The 26878-nt window shown below is 43.2% G+C and overlaps 2 protein-coding genes across 6 annotated transcripts in view; one reads left to right on the top strand and one right to left on the bottom strand.

Moving 5' to 3' along the window:
• The window catches only part of LOC147193689 (chromatin remodeler ATRX-like), a 27676-nt gene extending 4399 nt beyond the window's left edge, over window positions 1–23277 (bottom strand). The window contains exons 1-23 of one of the 3 annotated variants that reach the window (XM_086131531.1): window positions 23158–23277; window positions 19102–19347; window positions 13090–13187; window positions 12953–13008; window positions 12636–12664; window positions 12419–12540; window positions 12098–12214; window positions 11865–11974; window positions 11514–11581; window positions 9708–11422; window positions 9244–9304; window positions 3831–3985; window positions 3566–3739; window positions 3382–3484; window positions 2913–3000; window positions 2648–2833; window positions 2454–2583; window positions 1622–1731; window positions 1391–1534; window positions 1129–1306; window positions 917–1054; window positions 262–437; window positions 73–190 (exon numbers count right to left, since the gene is read on the bottom strand). In XM_086131531.1, the coding sequence (XP_085987657.1) occupies window positions 73–190; window positions 262–437; window positions 917–1054; window positions 1129–1306; window positions 1391–1534; window positions 1622–1731; window positions 2454–2583; window positions 2648–2833; window positions 2913–3000; window positions 3382–3484; window positions 3566–3739; window positions 3831–3985; window positions 9244–9304; window positions 9708–11422; window positions 11514–11581; window positions 11865–11974; window positions 12098–12214; window positions 12419–12540; window positions 12636–12664; window positions 12953–12961 (3931 nt within the window). In that variant the 5' untranslated portion in view covers window positions 12962–13008; window positions 13090–13187; window positions 19102–19347; window positions 23158–23277. Of the gene's footprint in view, window positions 1–72; window positions 191–261; window positions 438–916; window positions 1055–1128; window positions 1307–1390; window positions 1535–1621; window positions 1732–2453; window positions 2584–2647; window positions 2834–2912; window positions 3001–3381; window positions 3485–3565; window positions 3740–3830; window positions 3986–9243; window positions 9305–9707; window positions 11423–11513; window positions 11582–11864; window positions 11975–12097; window positions 12215–12418; window positions 12541–12635; window positions 12665–12952; window positions 13009–13089; window positions 13188–13653; window positions 13847–19101; window positions 19348–23157 lie in introns of those variants that run through there. The other 2 variants (XM_086131530.1, XM_086131529.1) reach the window with 2 other exon arrangements.
• Window positions 15609–26878, top strand: pls3 (plastin 3 (T isoform)). Of its 3 annotated transcripts, none has more exons than XM_086131544.1 (16): window positions 15609–15834; window positions 19689–19794; window positions 19899–20050; window positions 22065–22194; window positions 22347–22479; window positions 22786–22867; window positions 23167–23332; window positions 23412–23554; window positions 24041–24136; window positions 24211–24406; window positions 24542–24620; window positions 24724–24841; window positions 24923–25053; window positions 25421–25544; window positions 25621–25745; window positions 25903–26878. In XM_086131544.1, the coding sequence occupies exons 1-16, from the start codon at window positions 15631–15633 to the stop codon at window positions 26033–26035; spliced, it is 2118 nt and encodes a 705-aa protein (XP_085987670.1). In that variant the 5' UTR covers window positions 15609–15630; the 3' UTR covers window positions 26036–26878. The 3 variants fall into 3 exon arrangements, with proteins under 3 accessions (XP_085987670.1, XP_085987669.1, XP_085987671.1); XM_086131543.1 differs by lacking the exon at window positions 15609–15834 and adding an exon at window positions 16916–17019; XM_086131545.1 differs by lacking the exon at window positions 15609–15834 and adding an exon at window positions 18650–18668.

Raw genomic sequence — 26878 nt, 5'->3', positions numbered from 1 at the left:
AAACCATCAATAATGATCCATAATCAGTTTCGGATCTTTTTTTTGCCCACTCCAATGCCCGTGTCCACTCACCACTGACGTGCTGCAGATAATGGTTGTACAACTTATACTGAAGTGGAGACACCCTGACTGCGACCACATACTCGTACTTGGGAGGCAGAAACTCAGTCAGCTCGGAGTAATCTTTCCTCTACAGGAGAAAAAACAAAACAACGTGATTGCTGAGGCAACAGGAAAGGATGAATCAAAACTAGTTCTTACTTGCACGCATCCGCTCAGCATTGCATGGAGGACGTGTGCGCGCCTCTTCATGATTCGAACATCTCTGGGCGTGGAGTCGGCGCACTGGCCATTCTGGATGGGATTGACAAAGCGGTTTCGGAACTCTCTCAGTGAGCCCAGGAGGTTCTTTTTGATGAAGTTGACCATGCAGTGGTCTGTGGAGACGATATCAAAGGGATGTTTGTGGGACTGAGCAATGCGGTCTTGAATTTAAGTCTCAGATTTGCAAAGAAAATCAGATTTGAATGGATTCCCACATATAGAAAAAGCAAATGACAATGAGATTATACAAAACAAGTTTGGCTTTTTTTTCCCCCCTTCAGAGATTTGCTTTGTTTCACCTGAACCCCAAAAAAGATTAGAAACCTTTGGTGCAGGATGTTTTCTCACAGCATTCAAATGTGTCAAAATATGAATGCCAACGCAACCCTTAATAACAACAACACAAAACACATACTGTAGATTGAGTGAGTAAGAGTAAACCTGCACTCCCTCTCAGCTCCGTCTTTTCAAAAAGTATTTTCTCCAAAAACAAAATCATTAGCCGGCATTAAAGAAGAAGCGTTCTAAGCAATAAACTTAAATCTTGAAATGGATTCATTGTCGCATTCGCATAACGGTGCTGCAAACTTACACTCCACCAGATTGTTTTGCAACGGCGTGCCAGTTAGCACCACTCTCCGCCGCGTCTTGACAGCGCCCATGGCTTTGGAAATGTTGGAGTTGTCGTTGCGCAGAATGTGCCCCTCGTCGCATATCACAAAGTCTGGACCTGAAGATGTCCGAGTGGACAAAGCACCCTCAGAAAACACGTTGAAGGATCCTGAAAGATGCAAAGTACTCCACCTGGATCCACCAGTAGGTTTTTCAACTGCTGCTTTAACGTGTGATCGTGCAGTTTGGGGGACAGTGAGAGGTTTCTGTACATGTCGTAGCCCATAATCATCACGCCTCCAGTGGTGTGCCAACTCTGCAGCGCGCAGAGTCGGTCAGCAAAATTCTTCATGGTGGCCAGCTCTGTGACCTGTCATGTATTTATATTTGGAAATATTAACCATACGAGGATGCGTGTGCTCCTTTGCCAGTTTACACGTGTGTCATCTCATACCTTCACGATATCTTTGCCTAACTGCTTCTGCCATTTGTTGAATTCGCTCACCCAGTTGAGCACAGTGTTGAGAGGACACACGACCAAGGCCGTTTTAAAGTGCAAGTTTTTCGACCGCAATACCGTGTGCAGGAAAGCAACCACCTAAAAAAAAACTGATATGAACCAACCTGTGGATTTTGTGAACCGTTTTTTTTTTTTTTTTAAACTTCACAATCAATGGCTCGATACCTGCAGAGTCTTTCCCAGGCCCATACAATGAGCCAGGATGCAACCAGATCCTGGACAGGAGTTGGCCTTCGTCACTGACTCACAGCAGTTGTCCCAAATGAACTGGACTCCTGTTGATGAGAACCGGGAGAAACAAAAGGATTTTCTGAGTCGATGCAGTTGGAACACCTGACATGAGTCATGCTTCAAGAGACATCTAATCAGCTGTTATTTCGCCGACCATGTGGGCGTGTTACCATGTTTGGTAAGCAAATGTATCACGGGGTTCGCACACGTTCACATTTCATTTTAGCTTGTATTATCGTTGTTTTTAAATGAAATTGGCATTGACCGACCTCAATACACGGAGCATCGGCTTCAATAAATCTTCCTGGAAGATATAAAAATGGGCCACAAGAGGGCGTTGATTATCTCATGTCTTTCAGGTTGCCTCGATCCATCCATTTTTTTTTGTAATGGTAATTCCTTATCCTCACAAGGGTGGCGGGTGTGCTGGAGCCCATCCCAGCTGTCTTCGGGCAGTAGGCGGAGGAAACCCTGAACTGGTTGCCAGCCAATCGCAGGGCACACAGAGATTTGAGCTTACGTTCACACCTTGGGACAATTTAGAATGTTCCATTAACCTGCCATGCATTTTTTTTGGAATGCGGGAGGAAACCGGAGTACCCGGAGAAAACCCACACAGACACGGGGAGAACATGCAAACTCCACACCCTGCACCTCTGCACTGTGAGGCGGACGTGCTAACCAATTGGCAACCGTGTAAGTCTAACAATACTGTATACGAAGACCAACGATTTAAATGTGCGCACAAGTGAGTGCGTGCACTCACCGTCCACTTGGTGAGGCTTGAGATTCATCACGAGGTTCCTGTGCACCTGAACTAGAGGTGTCTTGGTCTGCTCATCCTGATCCAGAATCAGCTTGGTGGTGACAGACTCTTGAGACATATCGACGATTGTCTGGAACGCAACGTAGGAGAGTCATTCGTGACTGCAATGAAAATCGATTGTTTGTGTTTAGTACCTCTCGTCGGTCCTCCATCAGCTGTTCCCTAATCGCCAGTCGTCTGCATCGCTCCTCCTCCTCTCGCAGCGCTTCCTGAGTCTCAGACCGGAGATTGTCATCTTGGATGATTCTGCGGATTTTTTTCCGTCCTTTGGGCGTGCCTGAAGCGTTGCTAAGATCACCTTCGGCAATCTCTTGCTCGCTCTACTCCAATGTAAAGAAGTCATGTAGGACATCAAACTTCTCCTTGCCAGTGATGGTGACCGGTCATCGCTACGGTTACCTCCTCACTGGTGTCAGACAACAAAATGCAGGTGATCGCGGTCTTGCTAACAAATGGGAGGGACTCCTTCTTGACTTTTGGGGGTGAACTGGAACAAGAAAATGACACAGGATACACTTGTGCGGTTCCTACCACTTCTTCTTACCGCAAAGGATATTGAGCGGTTGTGAGTCCTTTGCCAAAGGTGCAAAGCAAAAGTTGTGAATAACGTACATGTGATGCCTATTTTTCTTTTCATTAATTTAGATTTTTTTTTAATAATTCTCGTTATTATAAGAGGGTTGTGTGTAGAATTTTGAGAGGAAACTTGAACTTTATTCATTATTGGATTAGGCTGTGACAGCAAAAAGTGGAAAAAAACAACTAAATAGCACTAAACTTCTGCAGAGTACAGAATGTTCGGCTGTTGATCAAATATTCTTGTGTCCTGTTCAAAAAAAAACAGTACCCCCCCCATTTCTTTTTATACCTTTCTAGCTTCTCTTCCTCCTCTGACTCACTCAGCTCCTCGCTCACTCCAAATTCTTCCAGCTCCGATGAGCTATTATCAGTAACTCCGCTCTCATCATCAGCTGGACATAAAGCAGCGTCACGTTAAGAAAACTTCCGAGACGATACGCAAAGTCAGCGCTCCACGTGTGAGGTGTCCTTACTGCTCAGCTCCTTGGGGGCGACTCTCCTCTTCTTGTCTGCCTTTCCTGCTTCATTCCCAGATGCTGCCTTGTTACTTCCTGTGCTCTCATCCAAGGTGAGTTTGTGGCGCAGCAAGTGGTGCTGCCTCAAGTTGGGCCCCCCGGTGCCAGCGTCAGAAGACGACAAGTTTTCCCCTGTGGCAGACATTCGAATGACTACGTAACCAACGCTGAGTTCTCGGACTCCCAAGTAGACATCACTTTCAACAAAACCTACGTGACTCACCGTTGTCCTCTTGTCCGCATTCTTCACTGGATTGTTTAAATTCCCTTTCAGGCCCAGAAGACGACTCGGCATCCCGTGTTTCCTCATCTGACGATAACTCATCGAACGATGAGATGTTGGCATTGATTTGGGCCAAAAGTATTTTCTTAGCGATTCTTTTAAAAAGTAGAAGAGAAGGACAAGGTACCTCACATTCATTTCATGATCAGTAACATCAGCTTCAGCTGGAAAATTCAATATGACATGGCTATATAAATACTGCAAGGCAAAAAGTATCTCAATTCGAGTCAGTAAGACCGGTTATTCGTAAGGGGCCCCCGGACAAAGCTGAAGTAAGTGTGTGAAAGTCAAACATCAATCAAAACAAGAATTCAAAGCTGGAAAGGAGAACTTGCTGACACAGAGATAGTTCGACAAGTGAAACAGCAGAAAAAGACGGATCAGACATTTTCAAGAGCCGGATACATTTATTAGAGCAAGCAAGTTGTATGCACAGATGCCACCAAAACACAAAGACATGTTCTTAGGAGTACGCCCATATAGGAGCAGGATTTTTTTTATTTATCACATCATTACCTCTTGCATTTTTTTTAACCCTCATAATACACTATATTGACAAATGTATTGAGACACAAGGCAATTACGCCTACAAGAGGGGGGGGGGGACTAGACTAGGTCGGCCCTTTTTAGCCATACAGCTTCAACTACTCCGGGAAGACTTTTTACAAGATCGTGGCGTGTATATTAAACATGATATTTTCAAAAATTCATCCAGAAGGATATTTGTGAGGCACTGACCTCCAAGCTTCTGCTTTGTGCACATTTGATGAACTAGGAATTGTCCTAGAATATCTTAAGATAAAGAATTAAGATTCAGGGGGGGAGAAGGGTCGAGAGCCAAGCCCCTATGGGTTCATTAGAAGGATACCACTACTGTATTTTGTTGATCACCAAATGTCCTCTGCCATCACGTTTACAACTACCACATATAAATAAGGACTGTACAAGGGTAAGCCATGTAACATGGGATTTCTACACTATACAATGAAGCGGGATTCACAAAATCACCGTTTATATTTCACATGTGAAAATGGTTTTAAAAAAAACAAAAACAAAAAAAACGATGAGCTTGAAATGTAATGCATTGTTTTTGCGATCAGTCCAGCGCTGTATTCAAGACAAGTCAATCCAGAATGAAGCATGATGTGTGGGACTTCTTCCAGACTTGGTCTCAATTGTCCATCCCATGTCAAATCGCTCAGAAATCCTGATGCTCTCGCGCAAGGCCCTATTCTAAAATTAGGTCGACATGAGTCACTAGAGGGAAGGAAGCAGCCATCTTCACTGAGACTGAATCCAACATGTTAAAAACCGCAAAGCGTCACAATGTATCAGCCATCAAGATTGGGAGTGTTTAGTGGGCTGATTCCAAAAAGAGCACCAGTTGAAGTATTTTTACATGTTTTGGCCTCAGTAAGCACAAACAATGTGATCTTCACATTCTTGCTGACCATTTTACAAGCGAGCCAAACAATAAGTCACGTCACGTCATCCTTCCTAACAGCACTACATTCACTGCTGTGCTGTAAGAAAATCCGACCTGGAGAGAAAAACACGAGAAACAAACATGGGTGTCATTAAAAAAAGGACAGAATCGGAATTTGGGTGCTTATAATTGTTGTTTCACAGCCCACTCTCAATTCTCAGATGTACAACATTGTTATTTCTACTTGGAAGTACTGACCGGTGACATTTATTCGTAACACAAATTGTCTCCAACTTCAGAGAACTGCGACTGCGTTCTCTGCAGCGTGTCGCAATTGAAAGGCAGTCAAAAAGTCCTCCATTTCAAGAAGCTGTGCGTTAAGCTTTAGAAAATGGTCAGCAGTAATGTTTATCTGTGCATAGAAAGTGGGGTAAAACATACAAAAATGCTAATATGACTTGGGGGGGGGGGGGGGGGGGGTTGAAACATGACTGGTGGCATATCGCGAGATCCGGATACAAGTGTTCCAAAACCGTACGGTAACCACGGATTGCAATTACAGCAGCTCACTTGGCTCACGAGCACAACTGACTCTTTCCAGCTGCTTTGTTTCCTTTTTTTCCTACATGGGGGGGGGGGGGGGGGCCCACAGGGAAAAGCCCTTCTGAGTCAAACGCCGGCTTCGGTTTCAACTGCGTGAGCCCGTATCACACCGCAGGGCTTGGCCTTGAACTCAGTTATACAACTCAGTTCGTCTCTACATAAAGCGACGTGGTGACAAATATCTCAACACCTCAGCAGAACAAGGACTGCATGTGCGTGAATGAGACCACATTGGATTTGCTTATCCAGAGCTCTCAACTCTATTAACATGTATTAATAATGCTGATCAATATTTCAAAATGACGGTAAGCGTGACTGGGTACAAAAAGTGAAATCCAAGAAAGCATCGGTACAGTAAAGGAAGAGCGTTGCTCCTCAAAATCTTGTCATGTTTAAATTTGTGCTTTTTCAAAGTGTCCGGGGGTCATTCCACATCGAGCAATTTTGAATGCCACCAAATCCACCCTGACCAAGAGGCGGAAGTCAGAGGTCATTATGATACGCTTTTTGTTGACAGTGCTCTATTGCACTGGTTGTGACCTTTTTGGTGGAGTGACAAAAGGCAAGCCATTAAAATAAAGAGACTAAATACCAGTTTTTAAAGCATTATGTCACAATCATATTTATTGTTCATTATGTTGGCAAATACCAGAGGCTTTATGTTGACTTGATGTTAAACTTTGCACGAATTAACAATCCAAAGCGTCAATCTGCATGCACCACAAACCACATCTTTGACAAACAGATGTAATTTGTGCCTACAAAGAGTTGCATGAATTATCGTTGTTTTCAATGCGGGCGGAGGGGTGGGGGGTCCCCCAGTTATTTATATGACAAGATTAGGTTTACCACAAAAGCTTAAGAGATAGTAGGTTTTTCTATCCCAAAATAAAGTTTCAATAATAAATGTTTCAACATGGGTGTTCGACACCAATCAATGGAGAGGCAGCTTAGGTAAAATAGGTTACCGGTATGTTTCTGGCCACATTTAAGGGGGGCGGTCAAATTTATTGTTTTAAAGGAAAATCAGTTTGGGGGGAGACAGCAACCTAAAGTGGATTTTCTGACGTATGCACAGCATTCAACAGCCAAAGTAACACAACCAGCCGCCCCTAGATTAATTAGCGATGTTTTTTTTTTTTTCTGTCTTAGATGAAGGAACCTCTCACCTTCTCCTTGTGTAGTTCCCCCACAATAAGCGCACGCAAGAGACACACAGCGATGCGATATTCGATATGCGCCTGATCGGTGGTTATTTGATCTCCCCAACATACAAAGTCGTCCGTGCATTCCTCACTGTATTTGCCTTTTCGTACTGCACTTGTTTCCTCTTCTGCGGAGCAGTGCACAAGAACGATATCAACGTGGAGCAAGTTTGTCCATATTTTGAAGCGCTTGCCAACCAGAAAGTAACAGGAAGGTGTTTCCTGCTAGTTGGACCATTGCTTTGAGCACTCTGATATCACTCCGCCAGCTCCTCTCCTATTGGATGCGCCTTTTGGCATCACGGTGGCACTGCTCTCAAATGTAACATTTTTTACATATAAATAGCACATATAAAAACGTAAATATGGGGTCCAGGCAAAAAAAACCTACAAGTCGAGTTCAGATATGGTGATATCAAAGACAAACGGTTGCTTTTTTTTGGACTGCAGTGTCAACATTGGAGACGTCAGGGGCCTCCATGTTTGGGTTTACCGAAAACCCACACACACTGAGCAATATTTTTGACTCACATCACCCACTAGAACACAAAGTGGGTATTACTGGAACCTTAAAACTCAGACTGATCATGTTCCTGCCGGCCCAGTGGCCAAAGACAAAGAACTCAGGCACCTGAGACAGGCCCTCAAAACGTGTGGCTATGACCAGAAAGTCATTTCTAAAAAGTGCATCGAGTTCCACAAGGAACAAGCGCAAGGTGGATGAAGAAAAAAAGAATGAAACGTCTTCTAAGACAACCTGAACAGTCCAGTTACGGGAGAGTCAATGCTCGGAGAATGAAATTACCTGGACGAATGAGAATATTCACAGGCATCTTTATTCAGTAATATATTTTGAAATTTGATATGTATTAACCTAAAATTAAACACTAACAACGGTGATTTATGATTCAGTGCGCGATCGAAAGTCTGAATCATGAAGGTGAAGCATTTTCGTTTGATTCTTGCCAATAATTGCACATAACAAGCATGTTGTTAACATTTCAAGAGATTTTTTTCAATAAATGAAGAAAAATAGGCTCTCGTTTTTATTTATTTATTTTTTTAAAGACTGATCCAACAACAACAAAAATCAGAAAGGCAAGATTTAAACGGAATACTTCACCTTTGAAAGTATGTCACATTTGCATCAGTTCAAAGTGCGGCACACAACTTTGTCGCAGGCTTGACTTTGTGACCTGGTTAAAATACTTTTCATGGCATATGAACCTGTCTGTCATACATGAACACGTTGGAATATAAGGCAACAAACAGTTCCTCTTTTAGGACATTGAACTACAAGCTTCTTGCTTATCTGCCTGGAGCAATCAATGTACCGCATTGGCCCGAATATAAGACGGTGTTTTTTGCATTGAAATAAGACTGAAAAAGTGCTGGTCGTCTTATATTCGGGGTCGAGAAATTATACCCATTCACGACGCCAGAAGGCGCCAGATATCATTGAAGCGAATGCTGAACGTGAATCCCCAGGGCAAAGCGAACCCGTCACGAAGAATAAAAATAAAAATAGTGGTAGCACGAAGAAGAAAAATTTAAAAATAGCGGTAAGAAAGAGAAGAAAATAATAGAAGAGATAAGAAGAAAATGGAGAAACGTAGCGACAATCGGGAGAAAAGTGGGTCAAAGATCGGCCAGGTTAAGCGGCAGCTGAGGAGAAGTTGTGGTGTAAATTTCAAGATGCTTTTTCTCTCAAATATATTGTTATAATCATTTGTTTCAGATGTACTGTAATTATTTTCTGTATAAAAATTTATTTGGTGTTCAAAAAGTATTTTTTCAAACTTGAGTCTTGAAAAAGAGGGGGTCGTCTTATAATCAGGGCCATCTTATATTCGGGCCAATACGGTATATGATAAAGATATACATTTGAATGAATCTTTATGGAAATAATACAGCCCTAAATTTGTTCTTTTAGAATGTGTATTTGATTTCCGGGGCTCTACTGCAGCTACGTTTTGGTCGCGCGTGAAAAGACCGCAAGTGACTCTTGATGGCATTGGAGTTGGTGGATTTAGCAGAGGGTTTGCTTCTCGGACTTGCAGTCTTTCTGCCAAACGTTGGCTGTTTTACACACTCTACTTCCAGGCTTTTAGAACCATACCTATTTTCAGGGTCGTCGTCATCCCCTGCTGCCCAAGTGGGCCCGGCTTGATCCTCACCGCCTGCAAAATAAAAAATTAATAAGACACAATAACGAATGTGAGAGTGACTGCTTGTGTGTCCATGTGTCCCGCGATTGGCTAGTTACTGGTCCAGGGTGTGCCCTGCCTCTCGCCCAAAGTCAGCGAGGATACGCTCCAGCACACCGACGAGCCGAGTGAGAATAAGTCATCAACCTGAGCTAAAGCACTGCATAAAGGGTATGCTAATGTTAGCATCAATACTAGTTGTCTATCCTATAAACGTACAGGCCCAGCAGTGGTATTTCTTACCCCTATCATATCGTTTCAGCACAATTATAACCCTTACCAATTATGTACTAAATACCTACAAATCCTATCAAGTTTTGCCAATGATGAGTGGAACCATGTCGTGGAAAAGGGGGACCACCGTTGTCAGACTTACCAGACGATTGATGGAAAGCTGCTGGTCCCAGTAACGCCGCATCTTCTGTGATTTCTTCCATCTTATGATGGTCGGCGTCACTCGCAGAGTCATCGTCATGATCGTCCTCGCTTGATGACGATGTGGTCTCTATTACTTCCTGGGGAGCATGAGTCTTGTGCTTTCTGGCCTCCGCTATAGCCTGCTGTCGAGGAAACCCTTCCGTTTCGCTCTTGCCGATAGACCTCAAGGTCTTCAGGTGCTGCATTTGAGTCGTTGGTTCCTGATGGTCACTGGAGGAAGCCGTCCCCCTTTCCCATCGAGTCTTAACGGCAACAGGCTCAGACTCGGGCGAACGGTCCAGCAGCATACGTTTCCGCCGAATCCTCTCTGGCGAAATCGGGGTGTTCTTGGTGAGCCAGAAGAGACGCTTCTTGGCCACTTTGCCAGACGCTAGACTGCCATCATTATCATCGTCGCTCTGGTGCTCATCGGAGCTTTGAATCATAGCGACTCGCTCAAGAAGCACCGCGGGTATTTCATCCGAGTCAGAGTCATCTCGGGTCTGGCTTGGACTTTGTTCTTCAGAGAATTGGGCGGCCGTTGAACTCTGCTGTGCCTCGGGGTCCGACTCGCTCTCGCTGTCTGCTGTGGAGAGAGACTGTTTACCCTTGACATCGCTGGGACGACGCAATGGTGTTGTCTTCACACGGGGAGACCTCCGACTGCCTTGCTCCTCTTCGAGGTGGAGTGACGTGCTCGGGTGGTCGACGCTCATTTTACTCTCAGCAACAACCATCTCTTCATTTCCGTGCGCATCTTTTCCATGAAACATCTCTTCCACGGTGTCTTTTGCAAGAAGCTGTGCATCTGAGCAGGGCTCCTGTGTCACAGGCACTGGTGTAAGTTTGACCACTAGCTTTTTGGTCATGTTGAGACTACTTTGAGGAAATTGTGGGTCCACTGTCTGAAGAGTCTGTCCAGCACTGGGGAAAGGCAAGTTCACGCTTTTACTTGTGCTTACAACATCAGCGAGGACTCCCTTTTCCACATATTCATCTGACGGCTTCGGCAACGTATGTACGTTTAAATCGCTGGAGATCTTCGGGTCCGCTTCAGTGTTAGGTTGGGGCACAAAGTCATTTCTAAGTAACTCCTCCCAACAGCTGGAGACGTCCAAGTCGCTGAACTCTTCTTTAAGGCTTTCCTCGAGTGCCGCAAGTGACAATCGGATGGATTTCACCACTGTCAAATATGACTTCAAGTAGAGGCTTCGAACACCTTGTTTGGTCTTTGTCGCAGTATGAATGAAATAAATAAAGTTCGTGTTCACATTGTTTGTAGAGTCTACTAAATGTTTCACCTTGGCAGTCATATCCTTGGAGACATTTAAAGTGTTGTAGTTGAACACAACACTACTATCCATGCCGTTGTGATCCCAGTTAGCAAAGGGAAGGATTTGAGGTCGAGGCAGCATGCCATAAAGTTCCGATTTCGCCGTCTCGGCTCGGTTTCTCTTGCGGTGCTGTTGCCACAGATGCTCCATGTTCTCCAGCACGCTGTCACAGGCCATCACCAGGCCAAAAAGGGGCTCTGGGTTACACACATAGCAGTACCATTTGCTCTCCAAGATACCAGAGAGTTCCTTTCGTCCCAAATTTCTCAGAATGCACTTCTTGCAAAAAGCATTGCTGCAGAAATCACAGCAGATGAGGTTGCCCCCTTCTGCGCACCAACTGCATAAGAGGGGAAAAAAAGGGACAGAGGGTAAATTTGAAACTTAACACCTAAAAATAAAGACTGTTTATTTTCCCGTTTGAATCTTACCGACACTGCTCATCCATCCCATCGCCATCTTTGCTGATGTCATCACTTGAGTAATATTTGTAGCATGACTGTCAAACCAAAACAGAGTGAAAAATGACAAAATATTGGACGAGAATAACCGAGCACCGGGGTTGTAAAAAGAACATGCACTTGAATTCCATAAATCTGTCAAATCTGTTTATGTAAATATTTGATGATGAAAACGCATCCAAAATACACAAGAGAATCCAAGCGGCCAAGCGGCTAACTCAAATTGCTTAGTAACATCAGGAATACTGATGCACAAGGTGAAATATGCAGAAATGCCCCCCCCCCCCAAAAAAAAAAAAATGGAATATATTTCTGACTCACCTTGCAAATGAGTACTTTGAGAACTGGATGGCGAATAAGGGAGTCTCTCTGGAAGTGGTTAACCTGTCGGCCACAGGCAGTGCAACTGACAATTTCCAAATGTTGGCCCCCTGTAGAACCCGACAATAATATTAACTAGAAGATATGGTTTCATATGTGGTTGGCAGAAGAAAGAGCTTGTGTTGTTGTTACGACATTTGTTGCAACTTTGTGTCCACCGGAACTTGACTGACCTCCTCGTCTCCTTGAAAATTCTTTCCGTAGCATGTTACTTTTCCGGCTGCAAAACTCCGGACCCCTGAAGTCATCTCTGCCATTATCGACAGGTTCAGGTCGGACAAGAACAGTGCCTGGACAAATCATGGCAATCAAGTCATTACACTGTAACATTACAAAAGAAAGGATAAAACTTTTACATTTGTCTAACTGAATTTCCTCAGCACCGATGAGATAGACAGTGTTGTTGGATTTTACAGGAAGAACTTATAACAAACTGTATTGAATTGAAAACTTGCACAGAATAGTGTTTCAAAGTAATGTGGAAATAGATGCACCTTTAGGAAGGCAGGTGACATCTGGGTGGCCATTTGCGCCGAAGGGGAAATCTACATTGTCGCTGTCGTTTGAGTCTGCAGATTCGTCCAAGCCAGAATGTTTTGTAACAACAGAAGGTTTTCTGAAATATTGAGGAAGTAGTTAACACCGAAAGCCAGTTTCTCTTCCATTTTGGCCATGTGCTGAGCATTTCGCATGTAGTTCTTCTCCACCCACCTTCTAGAGAGTTTTGTGTCCACAAGCGCCTACAAAAAAGCAAAGTGACACTTTTAAACTGCTGTGCAACAGTTTCGATACTAGCATGCTGATTGCAATAATAGTGGCCAGTAATTAGCCAAATCATTTATTTCACTCCATCAATCTAACCTATTCTATGCCCTCAGTTTGTCCATGAATATGTTGAGCACCACTTAGCGCTTTATTTGTTTAAGGGGGACATATTATGGAAATTTGACTTTAAAAAAGAGTATTATATCTCCTCGAATACAATGGATGTGATTTCCCTGAACTGTTACCACTGCATGTTCCATTACCTCCATCATAGAGGAGGCTGCTGAGTTTTCCACTGAACCATTCCTGATAGTTACATCTGCAAATGTAACATAAAATGTCAACAAGCATTCCGACCAATGTTACACAATATCAAAGGATGAATGGGTTGTGATTTCACCATCAGAGTCAGCGGATCCGTTGCTATCCTCATGCGTAGAATGGGCCAGGTATTCATGTAGCTTGTTGACCAATACATTCAGTTTGCTTGTTGTAGTACTGCAGCCAAAAGAAATGTCTTATACAGCCATCTGTTTGAATACTAAATACTCAAATATCTAACTAGTCGTCAATAACAATATTAATGGAAAATCCAAAAAGAAAGAGGGTTGTACAGTAATTAAACTACAACCTAGGAGATAGATTTATAATCAGCAACGTGAGAAAGTAAGAGTTTGGTTGAGTCAAGAAGTTTCTGATTTTGACCATTGTATACACGTTTAGAGAAATAAGAGAAATGCGACAATACCACCAACACCACTCCTAATAACAAAGTCGAAATAATATAAAACAAGAAGAAATGTTTTTTACGCATATTTCAAACGAGGCACCAACCGCGCCAGAATTATTCGAAAACTTAAAAGGTTTATAGCTTCGTTCTGGCTGCTACATTGTAGCAAAGCTAGCATTCCGATATTCGCCATTCTTGCTACGATCGTACGACGCAGTGGTTTCCCCGATTTACCTCAACATCGCTGCAACATTTGGAGCATTGTGTTTTGTCCTCACCTCATCTTTTAAGCATACCAACAATGAAGAGGTGCGCTTATTTGGAGGGCAGCATCATACAAAAAGAAAAGAAAAGAGCCCCTTTTTTTTCTCTTTCGTTTCCGAATGACGACTTTGCTTGTTGAAGGTTTTACTACTTTATCGCCCCCTGTTGGCTCGGAATAGAAGTCATAAGGCTGTTGAAATTAAAATTGTAGATGGAGGAACTATAGTTAGTCGCTGATAGGTTAGAGGTACATTCGCCTGACTTGTGTGCGGGCGGCGTGGACTGTTCCTAAATTGGAAGTAAACCTTAATTCAGAGGTCTCAGCGAGACGGCAAGGAAAACAACAGAGGAACAAGCAAGGACAAATCTTAGGAGGAATGAGGGACGGAATGTTATGTAATATTTCAAGTGGAAATAAACTCAAACATGAGCAACACTGGGAGTTCACAACTGTCACATAAAGTGAATGATAGTATTGAAATTATACATACATTCATACGTGTATGTGTGAGACACCCACAATTTCATCATATAATATAGAAATATATCTTAATAGAATGAGATAAATTCAACGGAGAAAAAGACAAAAAAGCCTGGTTTCCCAAATAAAGTAATTGACGACCAGCTGGAAACATTTCCTCTTGTTTTCATAGTTAAATAAAACATATTTCAAGATGAAACAATTTGAAATTTTAACTGGGGTGAAAAGATAAGAAACCCAAGGTTTTATTCTCTTGTCAAAATCATGTGGCTTTGAACATTTATTCAATAACCTTGATGTCCATGATTTCTGGCATATGTGTGGCTATGCAGACTCGCATGGCTGGGGTGTTGACAACCTGCCTCAAAGAGAAACAATTTGCTGTTTTCTATTGTGGAATTATTGCCATTTGTATAGGGAACTCTCTTGTGGAGTTGCCCTCTGGAAAGATTTATAGTCTTTGAAAGTCAATGACAAAATGTCACAAAAATATGAATATTGAAATAATGATGAGCTTGTCTGTCTTTATTTACAAAGTGACTTCATGTTTGTTATACCTTCTGCTATTGAAAGAGCATTTAATTGCTCTGTTATTCTACATCGATGGCCAAGTTAGATGTAGTTATTAAATACAATTTGGACAAAACTGGATTCTTTTCCCATGGCATCTGTGATAATCTCATCCAACCATAGTGTGCCACCCATGGCACGCAGGTTGGGAAGCACTGCTTGTTGAAATGATGCAGGGTGATGATCAGAAACAACAGTGGGTGCAGATAAAATAAAAGGTCTTCATAGACAATTTTTGCACAAGGGAAACTCAGGGGACAACACTTGAAAGATTCACGTTTTTTAAAATAGTTCCCTTCATTTTATGGTGTTGCTTTAATCTAATCATTCAATATGTTATATGATTTTTTTTAATGTAACAATCTGTCACTTTTTACAGTTACTGCGATGCACTTTTAAAGTTACATAAACAACACGCAAGACACAATAACAAGCAAATCAATAAATAACCAAAAGCAAAACAAGAAACATGGGACACTGAAATAAATAAATAAAATTAAAAAATGACATTGACACGGAAGCATAGTTTCAATGTTTTGAGCGATTTGTGGTTTAAACAATTAAGTCCACTTCAGAGTGTGCGTGTGTGTATGTGTGTGTGTGGGGGGGTGACGTCACGAACATGAAAGGACGTATACTGCGTTGTGACGTCATAGACTTTAAAGAGGTCAATATAAAGACATTTTACGTAGACAAAAGCTACAAAGTACCCATCAAAGACATAGTTTGGGATAAGGCTACGTTGGTGTTTTCAGAGTAACACTTCACTTCCCTACGCGACAAAGGTAAGGTAAGGTTTGATACGGATCGGTTAGCCTCGTTAATTTAGCACGAACCGCTGATAAAAAGCACGTCCACTGCGTTCTATTATAGAGAGCCTGCTGAGGGTTACGAGTATGTCGGCCTTTACTGCAGAGAAAAAGAGCGAGTTGGTAAAAAGCCTCTCGCCGCCACAGCATCCTCCATTCACCAGCAGTCCGGCGGGCGGTGACGCCACTGCAGGGCGGGACAAGAATTCCAACTCCGGACTACTTCGCACTCGACGTGGAGAAGACCGCACTGCGAGCTGGACGCCGTCTGGAATTTCAGGCGAACCGAGAGTGAGTACCGATTTCCTGTCTTAAACTTCTTGACTAGCCCGAGGTGCATTCAACTGAATGTATGCCTTTCATGTGTTCATCTTCGTAGTCGCGTCCCGCCGAGGATCGCTGGATTAGGATAGTTCGCCGTCTGTTAACGTGAATCTTGTCTGCTGGGAGTCGTGCTTTTGCTGGGGGTTCTTTTTTCTGTTTTTCTATTCATCCCACGTCTACAATTTACTCCCTACTCATCTATGCGCAAATGTTAGCCATAAAGTTGTAATAAAAGTTTTACAAGATCGCATTTCGGAGACTTGGTAAATTTGGTTTTAAAATGACAGTTTTTCGTCAGTAGTCACTTAGGGAATACACTGGACTGGGCGCCAGTTTAAAAAAAAAGCCCATCCACAACAGTTGCGCCCCATTTAAATCATTAAACACACGTTCGCGTGCGGACGCGTGTGTTACCGCCTCTGATGACAGACCTTACCTGCCTTGTTATGTATTTTATTGGGGCGCGCAAATGTTCCATAATGCTGGCGCTATACCAGTAAATGATTCACTGGTTATGTGCCGCTCCCTCATGTACACATTTCTGTTCTATCAGATACTCCAATGTACACGGAGTTGTTTGTAAATGTCAGTGAATTTACCATACAGAAACTGAAATTGAGCTTGTAAACCAGCGGCCACATGGCATATAAAGTTGTGTTAAGTCTTTTACCAGGTGTAACTATCATCTGGTGAGGCGGCTCACTCACAGTCTAGCGTTAGAAGACAGCCGCAGTTTGCCTTCACATTTTACTGGAGTGAGGACTCTAAAGGATTAGTCAGAGTGCTGGAAGTGGAAAAAGTGTTGCTTGCACTTCTATTTGGGGGAAATTGCTGGTTTTTGCCTTGATTGGTATTTGCCATTGAATGTGTGGCATGACTACAGAAAAAAAAGAAAAGTTTCCCCTGCACAAAACCTCGTGGGCACCTGATTGCTTTAAATGCAGATGGGATGTTGTCTTTGTAAAGACAAACCAGACAGTCAAGCAGCAGCAAGAGGGTGTGACGTGTGTGGGCCGCCCCTCGCACACTAGTAGCTGTGTGTTCGTGAAACAGGTTAGCCCACTTTTTGTGCCATCAGCACTAAAAAACGGGTGCCTTCACTCTTGGCTTGCTGCTTGTTTTCACTTTTCTGTACTTCGCGCACATTTTCTGGTAAGTCTTTTACCCGCATTGTGCGAGGGGACCTTGTTCTTCCTCAAAAGTCTGTAGAGTTTCAAGTGAATATTTCAATTACATGTTATCTGATGGGCTCGTGTGTCCCCTTTCAATGGGGGCTCTTCCCATTCATTGCCCAATTTGTTCATCGTCCTGCGATTGATCGGTGGTAATATAGGTTATACTCTTGCCTTTTGCCTTTCATTTGAATTCATCTGGGATAGGCCGCAGCCCCTCTCGTGGTCCTAAACGGGGTAAGCGGTATAGAAAATGGACAAACAACGTTTGTTTCCTCTGCCGGGAGATCATGTATGGGCTACAGTCCAAGAACATCTCCCAAAAGGCACAGAATGAACCAATACCAAGGATTGCACTGGCTTAAGAAATAGTATTTGTACAGATCCTATCTGAGGTGCGTTGGTTTGTCGGTGGTTGAAAAGGCCGCCTGATTCCAGACTTTGCAACCCGTCCAGCAACATTCCTAAGTGATGGCTGTTGAGAAGCTGTGCTCTTTTGCTTCACCACACCTACATCTTTTCATTGACTCTTAAGTAGTGACCTTAACGAAGCAAGTTGTTCCAGTCACAAAAGGTGATTTGAATATTGAGATTTGTCTTAGGCCTCTTTAATCAAGATGCAAAACCGCGCCCTGCTTGAAGCCATCTTTGACGCCAGTTCTGTTTTGCTTCCGCATGCAGCGGTTGTGTGACGGTGACAATTCACCTGTCAATGAATGTGGCCGGGCCTATCTTTATCGGTGCCCCGCGAAGAGGAAGTTGCTCTGCATATACCGCATGCTCAAAAAGATCGTGAATCACTCTGCCTCACGTGCACGGGCGGTTGGGCCCGACAGTTAAAATCTATTGTGCCGGGCGTGTCCACGCACTACTCCACTTAATCAAATCATCTGGGAGCGAGTCTTTAAATGGCCTCCTAGATCCACCTCCAGCCGTTGTAATCACACGGCTTGGATGAATAAAAACCCGAACACCGCCATAACATTGTTTTCCGTTTTAGTGCCACATACGGCCTATTGTTGTATCATCCAGCGAGCCTTTTTGTACCTTTTGTATATGTTGTTTGCTCGTCTGTCTCAGACTTGCTTGATAACTGGTTTCCCAACTAAAAGAAAATAATGGAAGGAGGTTGTTCCTCACTATTATGTCACAGTTTTACCCATAATGGGGAGAAAGAAGGATCCCTGTGTTGAGGAACAGCACTGAATAGTGCCTTGCAAAAGACAGTTCAAGAAGTCATTGTCCTGCTGAATCATTTCTATTGGTAAACGCTAAAGTACGTTCGGGAGTGATCCAAGTCAAGTAAACAAACAAATAAAAAAAAAAAGTATCTCCCCAACTCTGAAAAACGCAAAGACGTAAATCAAAACATGATTTGAAAATCCTCCATGAAAGCAACTGCCAATGCTCCAGCTGTCCGAAATGACAACTGCCTTTTCTGACTGCCTGACTCACATTTAAGGCCATGGTTTCATACGGCGATTACAAACGCTCTTTTCTTTTCTGCCACCAGCGTCGCGTCTCACATTTGTCCGTCGCCATCTGCGGGCCCCGCTCTGTGTACTTAACCCCTCTTCTGTTTCCACTCAGCCTCTGTCGAGGGTGTGTGACAAGGGGCCGGCAAATGAGGTAATGTGTGTCGGCCCTTGTTGCGGCCGCAGACGCATTTCACATCCTTCTGGAGAGGTTAAATATAGTAGCGCGGTTATTTTCCCCTAATGGAGCTCGGTTGGTTCTTGCCCAGATATAGTAACATTTTGCAGAAGAAAAACATTCTCTTTGTTTTTTCCAGAGTCACATTTTAAATCTGACTGTTCTAGTTGACTTTATTCTTAAATGTCAGCAGACTTATCTAGATGATTGTCGGGCTAATCTCTTGAGGCCACATGGCTGCTGTTCATCAACTTTCATCAAGACTGTTAATGGTTTTCACTCGTGGAAGAGGGAAGTTTAGTTATTGAGTTCATCGTTTGCCAAAGAGAAACGTAAGACTCTGCAAAACCAACATTTCTGCGGTTATATCGTTGCCTGGTATTTCTGACTAAGATGTCCTGAAACTCACCAGTCTGGATTTCAAATCAGGAAACAAGAACTCCTTTTTTTTTTTTTTTTCTGTCTGGAAAATCTGCCGCTTGTCGCTGCCGTTTTAGCTTCATCTTTGCTTTGTGAACATTTGTGTTCGCGAGGAATGCCACCGCACCGGTTTGGACTTGGAGAAGCATCACGCCCTTCTCGCAGGAAAGCCCAAACTGCACAAGGCCCCCGTGCATTCCTCGGCTTTTGCAGTCTCCCGAGTAGTTTGGGAACACTGTTGGGGGAAAGGAAAATACAATGTTTCAGGGGAGTTTGGCTGACTTGCGTCATGTTACTGGATCTTTTCACACTGTTTGTGGCCGCAGGACTTTTGCTAGCTGACTGCCCCAACAAAAGGGAGTCAAAATATTCATAAGTCATTTTTCAGTTTGCTTGTGTTTCTTTGGCAAACTGAAACCATTTTTTAAAAAGCGTTTTATTGATTTTTTTTTCCTCTAAAAGTTGTCGATCAAAAGTTAAGGTTGGTTTGTGATCAGAGCGGCCTTTAAGTTGTAGCTGCAAACATCTACTTTGTGATGTTTTGTCTTTTTGTTGAATTTTTGTTCTCGTTTGCAGGCCCACCTTTCGCTGACTGACCATCCTCAGGTCAATCACAGAAAAATGTCTGGCAAAATATCAAATGAGGAACTGGAGGACATGCAGGAGATATTTAGGAAGATTGGTGAGTAGAGAAGTGTAGCGCATGAATTATAATAATTGTTGTCCTTTTTTTTTAAAAAAAAATTGCACAATATTTAGTGTTAAAAATCTCTTCTGTTGCTGCAGATTTGGACCACGATGGTTTCATCAATGATTATGAACTCACCGAAGTCCTGAAAGAGACTGGCCTTCCGCAGCCAGGTTACAAGATCAGAGATATGATCAAGAAACTGGATCGGGATGACGACAGCAAGATCAGCTTCAAAGAGTTCCTTGCGGTAAGCCGAGTTATGTCTGGAGCGGCTTGTTACCCCTCAATGGAAAGACCCTCATGAGTGGCACTGTGAAAATCCTCTATAACTATGATTTTGTCCCACTTCAGTCACAAATAACCCCCCACTCCACCTCTTGAAAAAACTTACTATCCTTTATCGTGATAGTTTGTGGGACAATTATTGTCTTATGCTTACTGGTGGTGTCCTAATTTTTTTCCTCAAGTATTAAGTAGCAGAACGGCAACAGGAATCACAGCTGAAATATGACTTTCTGTATCAATGATTGACAGTTCAAAGGGGAACGTTGGTTATAAATTATTGGAACTGTGCAATTTATGATAACTATGTTGAATTGAAGATTGTGAAAATACAGGAAACGTTTCAAATCGGTGCATGATTCAAGGATTTTGCCAACGATTTCAAAGCGAGTATTTAATGAGGACTTTATTTGGGAGGGGCAGCATCCGGCCACCTCTGAGGTCACTGCTGAACACGACGGTGCCATTGTGTTTGAGAGGAGTGCACACCGGCAGCAGGCTCTGATAGCGACCCATTTTTGTACTCTGGGAGTAGCGACCCATTTTGTACTCTTGCAACCTATAGAAATTCACTTCCTGAATAATGAATCTGAATTGAATGATATAAACATATCTAATGTTGGTTTCTTGTTCAGCAGTTTTGTGTCAGCCTTGAATGCAAATTTTTATGCAAAGGAGCCATTTGCACTGGGGAGAAAAAAAATGCAGTTTATGGTTATTTTGTTGTTTGCTTCAAACCCTTTGTTGACATTTCTTTTCCGAAAATATTCAAATATGACTTGGGCAACGATTGCTATTAGGCTAACCATGTACTTTTGGTCATGCTTTTTTTTTTTTGTGCAATGTTATGAAATGTGAAACTCAAAAATATGTGCTTTGGCTGAACAGAATTTGGGAAACACAAGACTATTGTGCATTGGGCTCCCAACAGCAGATTAGTGTGCCTGGTCATCAGTGATGTAGCCATAACTTTTGTTTAGTGTCACATGACATCCCGGAATTAGGCTCCATCTTGTCGAATCAGCCTTCTCGGATGCTGCTCACATGCGCTCTTTTAGTGATTCATATCAAATCAATCTTTACAGTCACAGAAGCGTTTTTGTTGTTTTTTTTCGACATGAGTATTTGGAAAGTTAGTCAGAGTTGGGCTTGTGTGTCTAGCGTCTGCTTCCGCTTGATGTAGCTACTAACAAAATGTTATGATGAGTCTATTTTGAGTCACAGTTTGACAAAAAAATATATCACCTTCCACCTAAAAAAAACAATGCAGAAGCTGCAACATTAGGCGTCTTTGTTAGGTTAGGTTGCCCCTCCCCCGGAACAGATGTGGCGTTCAGAAACATGTAGTTAATTTGGTGCCTCATGCTGTCGTCATGGCAATGATGAGACATTCCAACTATGCTGCTGCATCGGCCGACTGACCTTGAGTAGTGCTGGCTGGCTGACAACAAAGATTACAAAAAAATGATCTACAATGCTGGAGTATAATATAGTTGCAACAAGTGTGGCTGGCACAAATTCCATGGAAAGTGATTCAAAAACAATTCTTGTGGTCTAGCAGCTGTTTGATTCAGTCAGTGGACCAATTTACTTCCAAAGTAAGTAAGTTGAGTCCAAACATTTTGTTTTTTCCTGTTTGACCAAACTGAAAAGCGGACTCAACAACCTGCTCTTAACTCATTCAGTACCAGCCGAGTCTAGACCAAGTCTGAAAAGACGTACTAAAACGTCTTTGGGAGTGAATGAGTTTTAAGAGCAGTAAGCTTGGCTCTTAACTCATTCAATACCAGCCAATTCTGAACCAAGTCTGAAAAGACGTTTAAAAACGTCTTTGGGAGTGAATGAGTTAATTGTTCTGACCATGGCCAATCCCTTTTTTTGGTTGTTTTTTTTGTCCTGGCTTAAAAAAAATGTACGCCTGTAAAATGAAATGCATTTCAATTTGCTGAGTACAAATTTTCCCTTTGGTCATGTAACAGATTGTGAACGAGCTGAAGGGCAGCGAAGTAGCAAAAACTTTCCGCAAAGTCATCAACAAAAAAGATGGCATCCTCGCCATTGGAGGCATGTCGGAGCTGTCAAGTGAAGGAACACAACACTCGTACTCCGGTAAGGGCATTTCTTATTAGCATTAGGTTTCATCTCCTCTGTTGTTGATGCCTATATTTGCCATCACTGTCAAACCAAATTGTATAGTTGACCAATACTGTCGGTTTTTGCTTTCATGCGATGCCTCTTGATTCCATCTGCAACCCGGACAGAGGAGGAACGATTCGCCTTTGCCAAGTGGATCAACAGCGCTTTGGAAAATGACCCTGACTGTCAACATGTCCTGCCCATGGATCTCAACACAGACTCTCTGTTCACATCCGTAGCTGACGGTATCTTACTCTGGTGAGACTTCCTCCTTTTCACTGCATGGCGGCAATTAAAGTGTGGCCACATGGTAAATGTCAAATCAGTGTTTATCATTGCCTGTAAAATCTTTTTTTGGGGGGGGGGGGGGCGTATGAGAGTACTGTTACATAAAGCTTGGCAGCTGCAAAATACATGACCAGAACAGCAAATAGACATTACTCAATACAAACCGCAATTCCCTTTCCTATCCATACTGGCTGAAGTCACCTCGTCAGGGTGTCTGTGATTTAATGCTTGGAAAAAAAGTAGATTTGTTTATGATTTATTTTTTATGATATGCAGCAAAATGATCAACCAATCAGTGCCAGACACCATTGATGAGAGGACCATAAACAAGAAGAAGCTCACACCCTTTACAGTACAGGTCAGTTAATCCTTCTTCCCTTCTGAAGTCTCAAACTCATTATTGCCACAGGCCGGGTTCTACGGTAGTTAGTGGTTCCCATCAGAGGGCCATTATGGCTGTGAAAGCACGGAAAATGTATCTTTGCCTCATCTGATTATGACACTGACACAACAAATGGATGGCTAAATCATTTTGAAATCTGCCGTGTCACTGACTGGCGATCTCAAGGTGATTAATTTGACAATTTGGGTACAGATTGCAGCCATAATCGGGAATCTGAGTTTGACACCTGTGTCACTATCACTGACCTTTAACAGGAGAATCTTAACTTGGCGTTGAACTCCGCCTCAGCCATCGGCTGCCACGTTGTCAACATCGGCGCTTTAGACTTGAAGGCTGGCAAACCCCACCTCGTGTTGGGCCTGCTGTGGCAGATCATCAAGATCGGGTTGTTTGCCGACATCGAGCTCAGCAGAAATGAAGGTAATTGTTATCATCACGTACATGGCAAGTATTTTTTTTCTCTCTGTTGCTTACCTGATCATTGTCGCCCGTATGACAGCCTTGGCAGCGCTGCTGAGGGAGGGCGAAACCCTGGAGGACTTGATGAAGTTGTCCCCTGAAGAACTGCTGCTCCGGTGGGCTAACTTCCATCTGGAGAACGCCGGCTGGCAGAAGATCAACAACTTCAGCTCTGACATCAAGGTTGGCACGAACGCAAAAGGTCGCTAACACAGATGTCGGTCTTATCGGCACACTGGGCCAAAACGATGTTTGCGTACGTAGACCCGTAATATTCGCCTGCACGTCTGCTAAAAAAGGATTCAATTGGTTGTGAAACCCCTCTGGTGGTGTTTGGCTCACGGCCAAAATGAATCCGTAAGCAAACCTGTGTAAGCAAGGATAATTGACGGCTCCGGAGAAGGCATTATCAGAATTTGTGGAATAGTATTTTATTCAGTATGTGTACAATACCATTGCATTAACTCATTCAGTACTAAGTCTGAAAAGACGTTTAAAAACGTCTTTGGGAGTGAATGAGTTAACTCACATTAATACATATATTTCTATCCAATTAAAAGCATGTATTTTTTTTAATCTGTTTTACCATCGCACTGATGCTATTCTGTTTGTTAAGTGATTTGTAAATGGCCGTGTTGTTTTTATGCGATTTTATTTTTTTCCCCCCAGGACTCAAGGGCTTACTTCCACCTCCTCAACCAGATCGCTCCAAAAGGTACAGAGGAAGACAAGCCGGCCATCGACATCAACATGTCGGGCTTCAGTGTAAGTGCAGCGCCGCTGAGCGTCGGTACCTCGCATGAACGAGTCTCTGATGAAAATGCCTGCGCGCCATGCAGGAGAGAGACGACATGAGGAGGGCGGAAGCTATGCTGACGCAGGCCGACCGGCTCGGCTGTCGACAGTTCGTCACTCCGGCTGATGTAGTCAGCGGCAACCCCAAACTTAATCTGGCCTTTGTGGCCAATCTGTTCAACAAATACCCTGCTCTGATCAAACCTGAGAACCAAGACATCGACTGGCACCTTCTGGAAGGTGAGTTTGGAGGGGACGGTCAATGGATGCTATAACACTTAAAAACCCATGTGACGATCTGTGACTTACCTGATGCACAAAATCGGATTTCCAGAAAGCCTCATCAATGCCACGATCCTTTTTTTTGCTGTCTAGGTGAGACACGAGAGGAGCGGACATTTAGAAACTGGATGAACTCCCTGGGCGTGAACCCAACTGTCAATCATCTCTATGTGTAAGTACCACACCAACGTTTTTACAGTTGTAATGGTAGGCCTGGAATATGTTTCTCTGAGTAGTTTCACTGCTCAAAATTAACCTACAATGTTGTCTTACAGAGACCTGCAAGATGCCATTATCATCCTGCAGCTCTACGAGAAGATTAAAGTAGATGTTGACTGGAACAACAAAGTCAACAGGCCTCCATACCCTAAGCTGGGAGTCAACATGAAGAAGGTCAATGGCGATTACTTTCTAAAAAGTGCTCATCCACAACTCATGCTCACGTGTTGGTCTTGAATGTCTTCATCCATCCAGTTGGAGAACTGCAACTACGCTGTGGAACTCGGCAAAATGTCCAAGTTCTCCCTGGTGGGCATCGGCGGAACGGACTTGAACGACGGCAATGCGACGCTCACCCTGGCGCTGGTGTGGCAGCTCATGAGAAGGTAAAAAATAAAAATCATTGCATTTTTGCTCACCATGCACATTGACAATGTGAGCGCAAACCGGGCGCATGAGCTCACGTCACCTCGTGTGTCACAAAGACCCGACTGTTGACATTGTTATTGCTACTGTGAACTTAACACCACATAGTTTTTTTTCCTTGCTGATAACATGTAAATTGTAGTATACAATGAAACCTCCGATTTGCCTGTGTAATGTAAAAACCGACCAAAAAAGGATGGCTTTAAATCTGTGATAACAGTGAAGGCTGAATTAGGAACCGCGATGTCTGTATAAAGAATGGGTGAAATTGATTCAATGAAAATAATGAATAGGCCCAGGTAACATGCAGCCTGTGTTGTGTTGCAGGTACACTCTTAATGTACTGGAGGAACTGGGTGATGGGGAGAAGGTCAATGATGACATCATTGTCAGATGGGTCAACAAAACATTGGCAGAAGCTGGAAAGAGGACCAAGATTTCAAGCTTTAAGGTAAACCTTTTTTTTTTTTTTTGGTGACATAATAGGTTAAATCGCCAAATTGTGCTTTTCTGTGTACGGTGACAAGGACAAGGAGATCAGCAACAGTTTGGCAGTACTGGAGCTGATCGACGCGATCCAGCCCGGCAGCATCAACTTTGACCTGGTGAAAACGGGACACCTATCGGAAGATGACAAGCTGGAGAATGCCAAGTATGCTTTTTTTGTTTTGTCTGTTAAATGTACCGTGGACCTGTCACTGTTCTGAACCCACATGCAACCGGGTGAAATTTTTAACACGTTCACAACAGCAAAAGAGCAAGTCTTTGCGGTCGCAAAGCAGTTTTCCCAATGCGCTCTGTTTCTCCAGATATGCCATTTCCATGGCGAGAAAGATTGGAGCACGTGTCTACGCCCTCCCCGAGGACCTTGTGGAGGTCAAGCCCAAAATGGTGATGACTGTCTTTGCGTGCCTGATGGGTCGAGGGATGAAGCGAGTCTAAAGAAGACTGGCTAAGATCATTTGTGACACTTGCTGCCACCCGCACGACATCCATCTTTTTGGAACATCCCCTTTTCCCAGCCAGCCCCGCATCGCCGCCTGAAGGATTATCGTGAAGAAGATTGAAAACGCATCAAATTGCAGGTATCGCTCGCTGCCTTTTCGAAAGACTGGAGGTTTCATGAAGAACGACGTGCTCTTATTTAAAAATGCCATACTCGTAAATTTCAAGTGGGACCTTGTGTTATCTCGCAGTACTTTTGATAAATGTGTGAGAATCTCGTTTTTCCCTAAAGCACATCTATGCATTATTCCAGCTCAAAGGTTTAAGCGTTGTTTACTGCCACCGATGTCCACACATTCCTCAGTTAGTGTAAGAAGGACGAGAGGAAGTTCGGGACGCATGCTTCAGAAAGACACCGCAACATTCATGCATGCCTCGTACACTTCTTTACATATCAGTACACAGACGACATACGGTCAAAACTATAGTGACGACCACTCTTGTATATGCTGTCCGTATTTTTGTACGTTGTGTATTTTTGTGGGACCATAAAGTGAGGTAATATGCTTGTCAGAGCTGGGCTTCTGTTATGTTATATTGTATTTTGTTGTGTCCAATGACAAGCAGGTCATCAGGGTTCTCCGCTGTGCCGTCTTGTCTCCAAGACAAACCTTTTACTGGAAGTGTTGAGCTTTTGCCTTTTCTTGAATTCAATTGTTACCAAATATTAAATGAAACCTCTACTCCCCACGATGGCCGAATTGTATTTGGCCGTGGTGGTCATGTCTACTCCAAAGTGCTTCTTCACTTGTAACAATAAATATGAATTTGAAAACTGAA

The sequence above is a fragment of the Hippocampus guttulatus genome, chromosome 15 (genome assembly GCF_054856545.1).
Source record: "Hippocampus guttulatus isolate MCC_2025c chromosome 15, RoL_Hgut_1.0, whole genome shotgun sequence".
NCBI classification, from domain to species: Eukaryota; Metazoa; Chordata; class Actinopteri; order Syngnathiformes; family Syngnathidae; genus Hippocampus; species Hippocampus guttulatus.
The sequence above is the reverse complement of the archived record's forward strand: the minus strand, read 5'-3'. Positions and strand labels throughout refer to the sequence as shown.